This window comes from Bombyx mori, chromosome 18, assembly GCF_030269925.1.
Source record: "Bombyx mori chromosome 18, ASM3026992v2".
Lineage (NCBI taxonomy): Eukaryota > Metazoa > Arthropoda > Insecta > Lepidoptera > Bombycidae > Bombyx > Bombyx mori.
In genome coordinates this window covers 685136-702816 of record NC_085124.1, presented here as the reverse complement: position 1 = coordinate 702816, position 17681 = coordinate 685136, and the positions used below count along the sequence as shown (strand labels likewise).

The following is a 17681-nucleotide window of genomic DNA, read 5'->3' as shown; positions in this document are numbered from 1 at the left end:
TACTCAACAGTTAGCGCCTATACAAAGAAGCCTCACAATGTCCCGAGTTCGTACTGTACGGTGCACGAAGTCCACTCAAGTTACATTAAAAAGTTAACAGGACATTTAATTAAGGGCCGCTTCCTGCCCAATTTGTGGGGAGGTCTGGCCCTCGGAAGCCAATAGCGCGTGAATCCGTTCTCAAGGGTCAAGTTTCAAACTGGCGCTCACAATTTCGACGCTAAAACAGAATAGTGTAGCTAAAACAGCGCTCAGGTGTTTCAAGTTGGATCTACTTTCTCTTTTTAACTTTTGACGTTTTAGCGCCGTCGAGGCCTCTCACTCTCGCGCCAATTAGCGGGCCAGGTGATATGGCTTCGGCTCTGTAGTCTGTACTCGCGAGGCTGTCTCCGCAGAGGACGTAAGCGCTCAGGCCGCGTCCGTCTTCCGCAACGCACGCTCCACAAAACTAGAACCGTGCCAGGTGTCGGTGCCGTGATGTCGAAACAGTGAAACATTTGTGTGCAATTATCAGCTTCCTTCCCATTCGGATATCGGATTGCGTTACGAGTTTCACCATGGGCGACGTGAGTACCGTTTGTTTTAGTTCTAGTTTACGTCTGGTGCGTGCCAATTCAGCCGCGGGTTCGTAGGTCGTCGGCACGGGATAAGTGCAAGTAAGCGGTGCGATGGCGGGTCGTCGCTCGAGATCGACCTCCTTGTAATTAACGCGGACAATGTCGGTGTGTCGGTATGTGTGCCGACACGAGGGCCGGTAGAAAGCTTTTTGCGGGCCCCCGGTAATAGCTCGGTCGCAGTGCAGCATCGGTAAAAGTGTGCGAGATCACGAATGTACTGTTACACATCTGATAACGCTGCCTGCCGATACATTATCTTCGATATTGTTCGATGTATTTGCGTTTATTTGTGCCCGCTGTAGGTGAATACATGGCTATTGTCTTATCTCTGGCTATTAATCGTGCTCGTTAATAACCTTCGACGATTTTATTCTGCCTAACCTTTTTAAATACTTATTAGTACATATAATATCTCATAATACCAAATATCTCAAATTTCTGGCAAAGTATACAAATACAACTTGCAATCATCAAAAACTACCCTCGTATCGCAATGGGAACTACCATATTGTTAGGTTTGCGATTCTCAATATTCCTATATAGTTTCATCTTTGTTTACTTTACCAAACAACATTCGATCTCCTTATCTTGAATCATATGATTGATGAAATCTGACCATTTCGTTGCGATAGTACGAAATAAGTTTTATTCAGATCAATGTACCTAAGTACAAATATGATTGGGTATAGGGTGACGACAAGCGTGTAAACCTTTTTAAGTTACCTCCAATATTTACTTATGTACGTTATTTCATTACGGAATATTTTAACCTCCGTTGAAACCAATCCCAAAAAGTTTGCAAATCTAGACTTAGCTTAGATAGAAAAAAAATACAATACGTCTTGTGACGTAGACCGTAGTTTACATTATAAGTGATATCTTCTGTCCTACTCTTACAGCCATAATGCATGACCTCATCGCGGTAGAAATAGGCATGTCAGCAGTGCCGATTTAGTTCTGCCACTAGTGACGAAGTTAGTAATCCGCGTGAATGTTGCAAAGAATTCAATTAGACCGAGCAAAACGACTGTTACCAATAAGAGGTTAAATCGCCAGATGCTTATAGATTCCATTTACAATTAAGTCACTTTAAAAAAAAAGGCTTTAAAAATGGCTCTGCATAAATAAATAAAAAACATACTAATTCTTTTCTAGTTATTCAATAAATATAATTTGACTCAAGCAAAGGTATAAACACGGCAGAGTTATCTATAATTGAAGACATGAGCGGATGAAGGGGATATGATACAATTTGTTAATTTAGAGTAAACGGGTAACAAACTTTGGTTACTTATACTTTTTCTTCGTACGTAACTCCTTCATCACATGCGATTTCTAAAAATAGCCTTTAAACCGGAGTTTTGAGGTCTAATATGGTTTATACGCACATCACACCTTCATTCAATGTAAGAACTCATAAATCTTAAAAATTGTACTTAACCCCTTCATCCACTGATTTCTTCAATTGGTATATAATAAAATCTTAAATTCAACAATATCGGTCATGATCCGTAACAGTTACGCAGAGCAGAGCCGTTGGACGACAAAACGCCTGGTTGTCCGCAGCGCTGGTTCCCGTGACGAATTCAATTCAACTAGTAAACATTGATTCCGTTTATAGACCTTGTAATCTGTGTAACTATAGAGCTTTGTATTTGTCGGCGCTAGAAGCAGAACGTCGGTTCGGCTTTTGCTTCTATGTCCTTTTTTTCCTACCTAAGCTGATAGCCTTGAGTATATCAGCGTAACCTTAACTAGCAGGTGAGCTCACGGGGCTCAAACCTGACGACGTTGCTAACACGAACACTAGCAAGAGCCGTGCTTCGTAGAATCTACCACCGGATCGGAAACCCGACCCACTGAGAAGATCCGGCGAGAAACTCTGTGGGCTGTGTCTGTGAGTTAATTTACTCGTCGAGCCCTTCGTCGCGAGTGACGGGTTCGATGAGAACGATGACCGGTCTCTGTCCTGGGGTCTCGACTTTACACTATAAGTTTTAGATCAATTCCTCATTAAAACCTTATGTTCGAAAAGTCCGCACAGATAATAGATACATTAGAATTTGAAATATTCATGTTAGACAATTTGAAAAGAAAGTATTTAGCTTGACGGGTCTGCATTTAAACACTTGTGAATCAAGATACCGATTCAGTTGTTATGAATAATTGCGATATTAACGCACTTTTTGCAATATCTGAAGTAACATCACTACCTAGTATAAAACAAAGTCGCTTTCTCTGTCCCTATAGCCCTATGTATGCTTAAATCGTTAAAACTACGCAACGGATTTTGATGCGGTTTTTTTAATAGATAGAGTGATTGAAGAGGAAGGTTTATATGTGTATTAACATCCATTAAATAGTGGAGAAATCAATAATAAATTGCAGTTTCCGAAGCGAAGCGAGGGCGGGTCGCTAATATTATATATTGTAATCTAAAACGATTGCTTAGCGTATAAATGCGTTAGACAAACGTAAGCAAAAATAGCAATAGAAGTTGATCACTTGAAAGATTAGTTATAACGTATTGAGGCCAAACATTGTTATGTCATGATTCTGACCCTGGCCTTCTCGAGCTGCTGCTACTTCCCTATCTCATATGGAAGTATTGTCGTCTGATTATTCCATTAATTTTTTCCTCTTGGCAACTGAAGCCATGAAACATCCATTACACCATAGTTAGAACTAATGTTTCAAGGTAGCGGCATTGTAGTACCGCTTAATATAAGGTATCTAGTTTGAAGGGCGGGGTAGAATTGAAACTTAGAGCCCATGTCTCAAGGCGGGTGACGGCATTTAAGTTGTTGAAGTCTATGGGCTCCGGTAACCACTTCACACCAAGCAGGCTGTGAGCCCGTTCACCGTTCTAAACAATAAACACAAAAAAAACAAATTAAGATAATTTTACCGGCGGTTGAGAAGTTTTTGTATAAAATTTATTAATTAGGTACCACGTTAATTGAAGATTAAAATAATAAAGTAATTGTTGAATTTTAACCGGAAATTCAGCTAGGTCAATATAAATGACGCAGGTACTCACAAATTCCTTTATAATAATATATCCTAAGGTTGCATATAAATCACAATAGTTGGTATTAAAATTGTTCTTTGGTTGTCACACTCTCTCTGATCAGATATTATTATCTTTAGGCCTTCTACAAAATGTAGTTCCTTTAATGTTTATTGTACCCCTTGTATACAAAATATATAGATAGATACATGTATAGATAATGTGTTTGCATGTGTTGTATGATTCCGTAACAGTGAATGTCTAATTTCTTCACAGATATTTAAAAAGGAATAGACAAAGAAGTTAAGTGACATTTTCTCGTCTGTCAACAACAATATTTTCTCGTCCGTCAATATTTTTTTGTCTACCAGCTATATCAAGAGTTTCAGAAAACGGTAATAGATCTAGATGTGTCTCGGTATGGTTGAAGTTCGATGATTGACCGATCGCTGGTCAAGTAGTAACAATACGTTACGTAAAAACAATAAGTTTTACAGTTTTGTTCACGGATGACTATCGTCGCGATATTGAGATTAAACCGTAAAATTGTTTTAGTCACTCATTTAGTTAATTCTACCTCACCGCTTTCTCATCGATTGCCTTTTAAACGACTATTTGAAAAAACAAAACAATTAAACTAAGTATTATTTTACTCATACGTTTCCGTAATCCCAATATGGGGTATGAGAGATAAATAAATAAATATACAGGACGAATTAGGCATCCCTTGTTCACGGATCAGTGCTCGATTTGTTTAACTACATACCCGATCCTGTAGACTGAATGGTAAACAGTCGACGTCGCCCAAAACACGTCATTACGGATCCTCCCGATCCATTAACGGCGCTATTAGGTACCACAAGCACCGGTCACCGTCCCGTTGCTTGCAACGAAGGGCTCGACGAGCGAATTAACCCATAGACCTAGCCCACTGAGTTTCTCGTCGGATCTTCTCAATGGGTCACGTTTCCGATCCGGTGGTAGATTCTGCGAAGCACTGTTCTTGCTAGGGCCAGTGTTAGCATTACTCCGGTTTGAGCCCCGTGAGCTCACCTACTAGCTAAGGTTATCTCTCAAGGCTATCAGCTTAGGTAGGAAAAAAAACTCGATTAGTGCCTAGATCTGCCGCCCAGCATCGCGCATGCTCCTGTCACAGCTCTCGTCTTCAAATTTAATTAGATAGCTTGACTCTTGTGCTTTGTATGAACGAATATTTCGTCCAAATTTTCGTAAAATCCACAAAAAAAACCTACTCAATCGACTATACATTTTCAATCATAAGTTAAAACGGCCTTTGATAAATGAATGTTTCTTACGAATCAATTTATCTGTAATATGTTATCGTTATATTAACTGATAAAAGTATCGAAGGGCATTTTATTTTTAATGTTTTCTAGATAATTCTGTACGCTTTGTTCGTGCTTCACTGCGTTAAAGGCGTTTGGAAAAATATATGCTTAGATGGACAAACGAGTCTAGAGCTTAGTGGCATGTGATTACCAACGCACATGGACACTGCCAATGCCAGGGCAGAGTCGAGCCGCCCGCTTATGGTACTAGATATTTGTATGAATTTAGCTGTTATTTTTATATATTTCTATAGTTGTTAAAAACCATTTTGCACACCACATTATTGGCAAAAATATGCTGTATTTTATTGGCTACGTGGGATATTTACGAAAATATTTCTTATTTGAGGTTTACTTAACAAAGCTTTGAAATTCTTAGCAACATATTGTAGCGCATATAAAATTTTACTATCTACAAAATTAAAACGAAATAAATCATTACCTCTATCAGTCATTAAAATCGATAACAAAAACTCGTTTCTCGATACTTGCACGTATCGATAAGGTCAATACCAGCCAGCTAGGGTGACCCAGACATACATAAATGGAGTGACCAAACGTTTAATCAAGCTTAGGACAAAGAATAGTGCCACTTACTAATATTGTGCGCGAATCTGGGATGTACGCTTGACAAAATATTTATATATTGGAATTTATATATTATCCAAAGAAATTTGAACTCTTGTCTCTTTATTGGTGGTATATTGAGAGCCCGCACGGGCGGTTTACTTGTCTATTAGGTACTACCGTGTAGACAAATGTATTCGCGCCTAAAAAAAACGGACAACTGTTATTCCAATGTCAACGAAACTTCAACTTGACGTGCGTAGGCAAACGGAAACATTGACGCAGTTCTGAATGTACCGGAACAAAACCGGTAACCTCTGTTTAATTCGAACGCTTTGAATCGGTACTTTGCATCCGTGCTCAGCCATTACAGATTAAATCGTAAAAATGATTAAAAGTAAATTTAAAAGATAAAACTGGAATGTCCCGAATAATAACTTTTAAGGAGACATCGTGACGTGGTAATTACCTCACGCAAAAAACCCTAACCTTTCTGCAGTATGATTTCATACTGGCACTTGCATTATGCATTCAACACATGTTTTCATTATGTTGAGATAAATAAAGATGTTTGTAAATAGATGACTCATTAAGGGTAATTAAATTTTCTAATGGTTTTCAAAACACATTATTATTGCTAACATTTATTTTAAGACTCATAGCGAGTGATAAAGTGCTCAATGATATGATGACCGGAGTACTCGTACCCAGCACATACTGGCAGCGATGTAGCTTACTTGCATATTGTAAGCCTGTGAGAGTAGGTACCGCCATGAGCGTATTTCTGTTGCGAATCAATCAGGCCGTTATACAATTCCGGGATTTCCACCTGATGTGTCCATACGAGCGGTGGGTCATTCCAGATACACTGGTGGTAGGATCTCTTGTGAATCCGCACGGATAGGTATCATCAACCCGCCTATTTTTGCCGTAAAGCAGTAATGAGTTTCGGCTTGAAAGGTGGGGCAGCCGTTGTAACTATACTGAGACTTTAAAACTTAATATATCTCAAGGTGGTTGGCGCATTTAAGTTGTAAATGTCTATGGGCTCCAGTAACCACTTAACACCAGGTGGAAAGCAATAAAAATAAAAATAAAAAATACATTTAAACATACTAGTGGTCCCCCGATACTCAAAATTCGGTCAAATAATTAATTGAAATTATAAGTTTGTACACACACTATTATGGTACTATTGTCAAAGACTATTTATTAGGTATACTTCTATAATCACAGATTTCGCTAAGACTACACTTTAGATAGACAAATATTATTAAAGACAAACAATATTTAATCTATTCTCAATTTGACCACAGACTATAAGCAAAAATAAACCAATAATAAACATGCATGTGTGTGTCAAATACATACTAGTATGTTTAATGTTTTTATTTATCGATTTTATATACATATATTTTATGCATAATTTAATAAAATATTAACATTCTGCACTCCTTTACTATATTCTCTACAAATGTGGGAAATTTCATACCACTCCGTCCGCGCAATTTTCGTAAAAAGGGGTACTTACAAAGTTTTTGCTTCACGTATTAATATATAGATATGTAGGAACGCGATGCAAACGAAACGAAACCCTCACAGCCAAAGCTTACACTTTTAAATTAGCTGCAATTCTTTCCCAGGAACCAAACATTCTATTTAAATCTTATTTACCAAAATAAACAACGCACGCACAGAAAGATTCATATTAGTGAGAAGGCTGAAAGGTGAATCGGTTCATGAACCCAACTTACACACAATACGTACTACATATTCATTAACATGAAATTAAAATTTGGCGGATTTTACAATACCAGTATTGCAGTAGAGCGAGTTATGATCCCTTGCGAGCTGGTACCACCGTCCTGTCTATGTCTACAGCGATTTAATCCTGCGTACCCGGTTCCTCGATTTCTAGCGTGGGATAATAATATTAAAGATAAATAAATAGCTTTATTCTGGTATGAATTATCAATTTAATACTGCTCAGTTGTATACAAGATCTTGATTGCGTAAACGCTCTGAGGACAAAGGTTTACTTGCAAATATGGATCTGCGAAATAGCCACAGCGTCTATTGCTTGTCTTTGGTAATTATCGTTTTTATTTATTAATAATTACATAATATTAAATTATTTAGTTATTTAAAAAGTATTCATCAATTCAGGCTCGCTTATTCGAGCTTTAAAATCATATTTTCAATGGATTCAATTTGAACATTCGCATTGAATGTTAACTGTGAAATTGATCACGGAACTCTTCATAAGTTGTAATCGAACGCGGACTATTGGAGTTTCTTATTGGACAAGTGTTACTCACAGCTGTACGCCCTGTCGAGGCCGAAGTCTTAATTATGTTGTAATGGGGTCCTATCCTCCTCCCTACTCGGAATATTTAAAAGCTTACACTGGAGATGCTACCCGCCGTACGGTCTCACGCTATGAAAAAACTTGTTTTAATTTTACGATACCCTTCATTTAATTGTGGAAGAAGTCAACAATTAAATATTATCTAATAGACCTAATTCTGTGAATAGTATTTGCCCCTGGATCGGAAAAACGGTAAATTCTCAAGTCTATTAACAAAAAAATTCACGGCAGTGTAACTCAAAAAGCATAAATTGTAATTTTCGGTTATGGGTTATTAAAATATTCAATAAAAACTTGAGCTAAGAATTAAATTAGCATTTAGCTGTTGATCAGATTTTTATTCCGTACCTAATTGCTGATAGTTCTAGGACCTATTCCAGCCACGCTCGGATGGGTAGGTGTGCTAATCAGTATGGATCATTTACCCTGAATCATGTCGCAGTGTGAGTGCGACAAATGCGCAATATCTGAAAAGCTTAAACTCCAAAGCCCGCAGAATTCGACATCAGCGTCATAACTATCTTAAGCATTTCATAATAGTTTTTTTTTTCTCCACATATACGATTCGTCTCGTGCCCCGTGTTGAGTGTCAGCATTCACAAAGCGGTAGGTAGTGTCACACAAATATGGAATGTCATTGAGCTCGTCGTGAATTGTAAAAATACTTAAGTCAAAGTAAAATCGCGCGACGTTGTTATGATTTCTGTGTAAAATAGGATTGAAAATTGAATCACAAGTTTTTTTTAATTTATGCTTTTCTATTGTTACAGTCACTTTTGAAAGAAGATCCGCTGTCAAGGATCCAGAGAGAGATCATCGAAGTCACAGAGAGGGAAAGAGAATTTAAAGAAGGTCACTTCAGAGTCAACAGGCTTATGTCCGAATCTACGATCGACGTTAATCATCAGAATGGACACATGAACGGCGATGCTGATGAGAAAATATCACGGACCCTCAACAGAGCGGTCTCCATTTCACATTTGTTAGGGCCCATCGCCCCCTCGACTCCTGCAGCGCCTGCTGCCCTCACCGCAAATGGTTACACGCGTCGATTCACTCCGCAGACCGGTACAAAAGGAATAATGCAAAGATTTATAGCCAGCAAAGGAAAGCTGCCCCCGCCTTCAAATGCGGCCTCAACACCGAATACGGCCATCGCCCCTCCCCTTATTTTCCCCTCGACTCCAGTATTGGCACCAGTAGTTTCCCCTCCTATCATCAATCGTACGCCTGAAGGGAAACCAGTACGAAAGGGATACGTCCCCGTCGAAGAGAAGATACAAAAGGAACTACAGGAAATGAAAGACAGAGAACAAGAGCTGAAGAAAATGAGGAAAAAACAGAAACCTTTTGATTTGGAACTGACCGATGATGAGATAAACTCCGAATCAGAAGATGAGGAAATTCCTTTACCCGGGAAACTTAAAGCCACTAAGTCAATAGGAGAGCTTTATGAGGCTCTGAACGAAGACATACGATCGCCATCACCTAGAAATAGTTCCGGACACGACTCACCCGGCAGCCTCAAGCCAGCCAAGTCGCTCGCCGAGCTGTGCGAGCTTGCACCCGGTGAAGAGTTCCTCGCTCCGAGTTCCACTCGGCTCATAAAGCAGTGGGAATCTATGATACAACAGAAACAGGAGGCCGGCGCTGCCTAACCTAACCTGAGAGCAGAGCCAGGGTTCTAAAGTGTGTAACGCTGATCGTGTACGTACCGTGTTCGTAAGCATCAACCACTCAAAGCGAGTTCCGAGGAACTACGATCGAGGTGTCGCGTCTATGGTGGTGTAGTAACGGGTCCGCGAGTGCGCGCCGCCTTGGAATTCGCGATTTACCGTAATCCGAAATCGGGCAAACGGACAAATTCCACGAATGTCTCGGTGCGCCTTCACTCGATCAACAGTGAATCAATTAATTTTCTCGCTCGCGATGCAAATGATGGTTATGGTCGCGATCATCACGAGCGTTGGAAAGCGGCCGCTGCACGCGCCTTCTGTGTGCGTTCGTTTCTTCCTATTGTTTCATTGTCACCTATAAATACGTTGAAAAACCGCGTGGTTTTTGCTGCCGCTTTCCAGCGCGGCACGTCGCGGCAAGCGTCACTCGTGGTTTATTCAACTGTGGGAAACAAACAAGAAACTATTTTAATAGCCGTTTAATAACGCCTTGGAATCGGGTCTCATTATTGTTCTCGTTCCGTGAGTTCACAGGTGGCACGGTGGCCTACAGCGGCGTGATTCCGACAGTGATTGAGCACTAACATAATTGAGTTTGTTATTGTTAGAGAATAAACAATTCGAACGTTACTTACAATGCTACAAAGATTACACGAAGCTTTATGATTTGTTTAAAAATGATTTTACTACGTATTTCCTTATCCTTTTCTTATTTTTTTTTGTTACAAAATAGTAGAAAAACGGTATGGAACTCACAATGAATTAACGAAATGCCTTACGGGATTTTTGCTTGTGGTGGTTGGATGCTGATTATTAAAATACATGGAAGTCTTTGAAGCGGGCCTCCGAAAAAATAAAAATAACATCTTGTACTTAATCTTATCCGGTATTACAGTTAATTATGCACTTATTATGCGCGGCGATGGCCCTAATAGATAACTTTAGTTAAATATACATTGTTGATTCAAATTTAATTTGGATCGCTTTAGAATTAAAAAGTAGTGTCAAATAGTCAGTGCCTTAATCTAATTTAGAAATACGAATAAATAAATTAATTAATATAAAGTTTTTCAAAATTCTAATGTTCAAATTGTTATGGTTTTTATTGCCAAATTGTTAAAGGTTCTGTGCAAATAAACTCGATTACTGAGAGTTTGGGATTTTTTTGCTAATACGTCAGGCAAACGAATCAATAACATTTGTTTTGTATATATACAATACTCGGAATCAAACATTATGTAGGTTATGCTGATACATAAAATCGAAACTGCTTTAAAACTCGAACTGTCAAATTTAGCTAAATTACCCAAACTGAGAATTTTCTAGAGTTGATGATGATTGATAAACCGTTAAAGACACCTTTAGACTAAAATAATTGTATCTATGCCACGTTCTTTGTATTTTTATAGAAGATTAGATTAGATAGTAATTACTTACTGATTGCTTAGCATAGAAAACACAAATTATTATTGAAAACAAATGACTTAACTAGAAAACAACGCAAAACATAAAATTTTTGGTCGTTTGAATAACCAACGTACTTTTTTCTTTATAAATTAATTATCAACCAGTTGATAATTTAGTTTTCAGTCCCAAATACGACATTCTCTGAAAAATTCAACTTAAAATTTGGTATGATTGTCAAATTTACATTTCTCAAGATTCTTTTTCAAATAGAATTTGTATTTTTGTCAACATTATTATGTGTAAATGGCTTTCACACTGCTAATATTGTTAGTCTATTAAAAACAAAACATCGTTATCTTTTTGCAGTGTTTACTTTCAAAGTTTTAAAGTAATCTTGATTTTTTTTTATATTACCGACTTATGTAAAATATTTCTTAATTACTTATTTTTCTTCTAAATTATCAAGACCTTGGATTTCGTGTTTTGGACAGAATCGAAAACATTTTAAAATTATACAGGGAAGGCTGAGGTTCAAGTTGTATAATCTGTGGTGGTTATTTTGATGTTATATTTTTGTCTACGGTGCACTCAGTCATGTTTGTTTTATTTTCTAATAATCTGGAGACTAAGGCTTTTGTAGCTTTGATATGGATAGTGTTTTTAGCATAATAATATGATTCAGTCAATTAAATTTAACTGATAGATTTATGATCGAGATTGATAGAGTTAATTGTTGCAATATTGTATAAGAAGATATTTAGGTTTTTTTTTTTTCATTTAGAACAGTGCCAGGTATTAAGTAATTTGAATTGCTTGTTTATTTTAGAAATTTCTCTGTCTGCTCTGTCGAATATTACAAAAAGAGTTTTCACAACAGTTCCGATTTAAATGTTTCTACGAATATTTTAAATTATTATGTATTTATGTACATGATAATGTGTATTTTATGCGTTAAACTATTTTTTATGTATTTAAATGTTTCGTGACACACCTATTACATAATTAGTAAATATCATAAATAAATAAATTTAAGTTAAGCATTGTGATATGAGATTGCCTTAAACTTATTAAATTGTACTTTATAAAGAAGTTATACACGTCTAATAATATATTATTTATATCAATGTAATAGAATAGTGTGGAATTCCTAAATATAAACAGTTGTATTAGAAAAAAAAAAACGGTTAGTTTAAAAGATAATTATAAAGTTTTGAAATTTAAAATGAAATGTTAATTTATTGCTTAGGGTTTTCTTTTTGATGTAATAAAATTATTTTGAAAATAAAATTATCTTTTTTCATTATTATAGTATATTATACCTTTTCCGCACAGAGCATAATAAAATTTTAGGGTGGACCTGTATAATATGTGGTTCTCAAACCTCAATTCATTGGAAGATTATTGTGATACATTTATTTATGACACACACCTGATATACCCAAGCGGCTTTTTCCGCATAAACCTACAAATTCAAATAATAATAATAATTCAATTAATTCATATTCAAATAATTCTAAAGTTGCCAATAATTTTTGATGATAATTTTGTGTCTGTACCGTCTTTGTATATTATGTAAAAGTTATGTATTTTAAATCAAGTAGGTTTCTTTTCTAAGTATTTTACAAGACGTAATGTTTAAAAGATCATAACTTATAAAATTGCATTTATATTTTATAAGTACTCGTAATATGGGAGCATGAAAACTGTAAAATTATTTTTAATCAGGTGGACAAACATAGGTGTTAGTAACATAGTTAAGATTGACATTCACGTCTAATCGCTCGTAAATACTGTCATAATTCCCCAAAAACATGACATTTATCAAACTTGACCCATTTTTATCGTGACATCAACATAATGGAAAGTCGGGGCATGGCATATTTCCAATGGGTGAAAAAAAACGGAATAAATTACACTCCTGACATTCTGAGCTAAAGGTTTCTTTTGTGGAGGTAATACACTTTTATTGCCTTACATTTACAAGGAAGCACATCATTTACAGCTATACGATACTATATAGTATAAGTATCACCTTTATGCTCATAAGACGGAAGGTGATTATATTTTGTTACTACTGTAACAGTGTCAGTGCTAATATGAGCAACCACAAAATTTTTACTCACTAATATAGTGTGATCAGTGTGCTTAGTGCGAGTTTTTAACGCTGTCGATAGCGTAAAAGTTACTCAAAGTATGGAGTAGGAACAGCGTCCCTAGCGGAAAACGTAAGAAAACGTTCCAACTGCATTCGTACGAGTTTGAGTTAACTTTTACGCTATCGTGAACGTTTAAAAACTCGCCATTGTATGCATGTATGCATGTACGTAGGAATGTAGTAGTGACGTTTATGACCAAGAATTAAACGTCTAAATTTACAAAAACTTGTATTGCAAGTTAATCGATTGTTTTTACAATTTCCGACGCTTCCAATACGCTTCATTTTTACAGGGGTCATCGTCCGTCACCAGGTAAGATGTAAAGTAATCCGTAAAAGCGATTATAGCGTTTTTTTTTTCATATTTTCATAACATACCTCATACCGTTACCAAAGTTAACCCTGCAGACAAAGGTGAAAAAAGAGTGTCCACTCGCCGAGCACACACGATGTACATCTGTTTCGGGACCCCGGTTTCACAAGATAACCTAACATAACACGATGTGACCGCTACTGCCCTTCTCTAGAGGCGACATTAAATTGTATTACGTATGGATCTCCATTTTTTTGGTACAAGGGCTGCCCTGTCGGACTGAAATAAACGATTACTCGTACGTCACAGCAGTAATGGGTAGATTGAGTGTATCCACCCATTTTGGATTGCTACAACCGCTACTTGCTATAGGGCTTATAGTTTTTTTTTTTTTATTGCTTAGATGGGTGGATGAGTTCACAGCTCACCTGGTTTTAAGTGCTTACTGGAGCCCATAGACATCTACAACGTCGCCACCCACCTTGAGATATGAGTTCTAAGGTCTTAAGTATAGTTACAACGACTGCCCTACCCTTCAAACCGAAACGCATTACTGTTTCACGGCAGTAGAATTAGACAGAGTGCCGTACGGACTCACAAGAGGTCCTACCACTAGTAATTAATTATCTCTTTGGAATGCTTAACGACGGAGGGAAGATCTTCCACCGAGCGGGTGATATTGCTCGGTAGACCGACGCGGCGACGGTCCGAATGTTGTTGTTCGGAACTTGTATATATGCAAGCTTATCTTGAAAATGTCGTAAGCGAGATTCAGACATCTGTCAAATATCTCGTGTTGAATGTTGGCCACCCGCCACAATCGCTACTGCGGGTGAATCATTAAGAGCTGCAGTAATTTGAGGAATCTCTTCTGATTAATGAACGAAAATACTTTAAACAAGAGAATGACCATATTGTTTTAGTATATATTGTACAAAATATTAAATATTAGCTTTTACCCGCGGCTGCACCTGCATTAATGTAGATTTTTAAGCTATTGCATAGCTTTTACCGCGGGCCTTGAGCGCGGCGACCGAATCATGAAATTCCGTAACGAAAAAAACCTAACACCCCTCACTCCGCCTACCATGTAGCTCGCGTTCAACACATTCACACGTTGCGCTTGTGTAGTGTTTGTGAATAAGCGCGCGGAGTGACGTCGCACTGCATGCGCATCATGAAAAGTCTGCTCATATCTCTCTCGCGCGGTCTAGCTTATGAGTGTGAAGGGGACAGTTAATGTTTTGCTTTTATTAATGTTTAATATAGCGTGGTTTTGTTTTATTATTGTTTTAATATTAAATTATCATTGTCTAATTATAATTGCATAAGTTTATAAAAAATGCTAGGCAATAGCTTTACCGCGGCAGTTCCCGAGTGCCACACCTTTTTTTTTAAAATAATTTTAACATTTATGACCTTTTCGCTACCCCTGACAACGTGCATGCAAAGTTTCATGATGATCGCTTGAGTAATTAAGAAGTGAAAGCGAATAAAGTAAACAAACTCCAATGGATGTTGTGATGTTACAAACAGAACACAACATTCTTATGACTTTCAGAACAAATGCGGTAAGTGCCCACAGTCAATTATTATTGCGATGCTTAGATAAAGAATATAATCGAAGTATTGACGATCGAATAACAATATTATGTTATTAATTTTATCGTATGTTAAAAATGCAAAGCTAATTTATGTGTTTTATACGTTTTTATTATACAAACGTAATCAGCGAAAGTGTGTATGACTCACATGTGAACTATTCAAGTATTTTGGTATACATACATAGTCATAGGTATGTTCGAGTATGTGTACTTTATTATATTTGTAACGGATGTTTTGATGGATTTTCATGAGGTTTTCGTGGTCACGAACAATCGTCCATGATTTTACTGTTCCGATAAACTGGTCAAGTTTAAAACGTATGGGGACAATAGTTTTTCGATAGAGCTGACTTCTGCAACAACGCAGATAGGACTACCACAAGCCCCAAGGACTTAAATACCCTGGAAATAAGTGGACGCGCCAACCTGCAACGGCCAGGGTGGCGTTTTAAGGCCAATAACCTTCATGCACTAACTTCTTATTCATTTGAAGAGATCTACACTCAGCATTGGGTGGACATAGTGTAATAAAAATGAAACCCGCAAAAATTATAATTTGCGTAATTACTGGTGGTAGGACCCCTTGTGAGTCCGCACGGGTAGGTACCACCGCCCTGCCTATTTTTGCCGTGAAGCAGAAATACGTTTGGGTGGCGGTAAAAAAAATAGATTGAAGAAGAAGGCTTCCTGTAAACGTCATTGTTGTGTGATGCACAGACACTTAAACATGTATTTATCAAAATTGAGTCATTGGTTATTCTAGATGACAAACGATCGTATATGTAGATATTATACAGATTAAGTTTTTTTAATTTTTTTATTGCCCTTGTAGGCAGACGAGACCATACGGCCAACCTGATGGTGAGTGGTTACCGTCGCCCATGGACTTCAGTAATACCAGGGGCAGAGCCAAGCCGCTACCTACCGCTATACCCTAGATTATACTAAGTAGGTATCTTAGATTATATTTTCTGTACGCACTGTTTAAATTAGTATCTTGATTATTTGCTTAGAATTTAATTATTAAGTACAGTTAAACGAATTTGAGTAGCACATTACAAACAAGAGTCACACATTGTCGTTACGTGCTTGTTTGTAATATGAGTAATTAGAATTCTACAAACGGAGAAACTAAGCGATCAGGGTTAGCGCGAACGGCCGGCTTTGTTTTCGGTTTCCGCTACACTCGCGATGAAGGGGTAACTCCACTTGGGTATTGAGTGATATTAACCTTAACTTGTTACCATTTTTTTTTCCCTACCTATTCGCTGGTAGTATAAGAGGCTATTCCAGCTACGACCGGACCAGTAGGTGAGCTTAACTCAAGATTTTTTGCTAACACTAGCCCTAGGAAGAGCAGTGCTTCGCAGAATTTACCATCGGACCGGAATCGCGACCCACTGAGAAGATCCAGTGACAAACTCAGTGGCTTATAGGCCTACTTAGATTGGTGGACGAGCTCACAATCCACCTGGAGTTATGTGGTTACTGGAGCCCATAGACATCCACAACGTAAATGCGCCAACTACCTTGAGATATAAGTTCTAAGGTCTCAATATAGTTACAGCGGTCGCCCCACCCTTCAAACCGCTTCACGGCAGAAATAGGCGGGGTGGTGGTACCTACCCGTGCGGACTGGTATGACGTCCTACCACCATAATATGATCACCTCAGTATTCGGAAGCTGGTTGCACTTATTTGTGTTGTCTGTTATGTTCTCGTATGCTCTTCCATAATTAACTGATAATTATAAGACCAAGGTATTGTCGTTTTTTCAGAAAAAATCTTTAACTGCACTTTTTAGAGACATTTTTTCGAATGCTTTGCTGAAGTCATCACCGAGACAGTTCGCAACCACGCTTTCATGACTGCAAAAGTTCAGAGATTTGCTAACTAAGCAACGAGAAAAGGTGAAATAGAGGTCGCCGATTAATATCCCAGAGACTTTAACCAACTTGGCCCAAGACTCAGTGTAGACAGTACAAATAGGTCTTTGTCAGCAACATGAGTTGCAACAAAATTCATTTGAATATGTGGATATGTTTCATGCGGTTCAATTGTACACAGCTTAGCATATCTATTTAATTTTATATTTTTCTCAATTCGACTGTATGTTTTTGGAGTTTACTCCTTTAGAATCGATTTACATATATAGGCCCGGGGTATGAAAATTATGGGGACCAAAATCGTACTAGCATGTCACACGAAATGCGTTATGCGCCTGATTGGCTCCTGATTGCGTGATGCGTGCGCGCGCCAATCAAAATCGTACTAGCATGTCACACGAAATGCGTTATGCGCCTGATTGGCTCCTGATTGCGTGATGCGTGCGCGCGCCAATCAGGAGCCAACGCGCGGCCGCGTTATCGCAGGTGACGCCGGGCTGCTGCGCCGGCAGTCCGCCACAAAGCCTCGTACTGATCGCGCGTTTCTCTCATTATTGTATTTTCATATATTTGTTAGTCGTTTGTTTTGTGTCTCGTTAATTTGTTAATAATCTGTAGTGTATCGTGTTGTCGTAATATAGAACTATTTCTCGTATTGTTTCGTTTAATTTTTTATATCCAGTAAACTCCAGTCGTGCGTCGGAGCGGACACACACACTTTTTTTATTG

The 17681-nt window shown here is 37.8% G+C and overlaps 1 protein-coding gene across 1 annotated transcript; it reads left to right on the top strand.

Annotated features, from left to right (window-relative positions):
- Positions 1-286: 286 nt before the first annotated feature.
- LOC101735915 (uncharacterized) lies at positions 287-12281 on the top strand. Its single transcript, XM_012690188.4, has 2 exons — positions 287-566; positions 8682-12281. Exons 1-2 carry the CDS (start codon positions 558-560, stop codon positions 9567-9569), a joined length of 897 nt encoding a protein of 298 aa, XP_012545642.3. The 5' UTR covers positions 287-557; the 3' UTR covers positions 9570-12281.
- The last annotated feature ends 5400 nt before the right edge of the window (positions 12282-17681 follow it).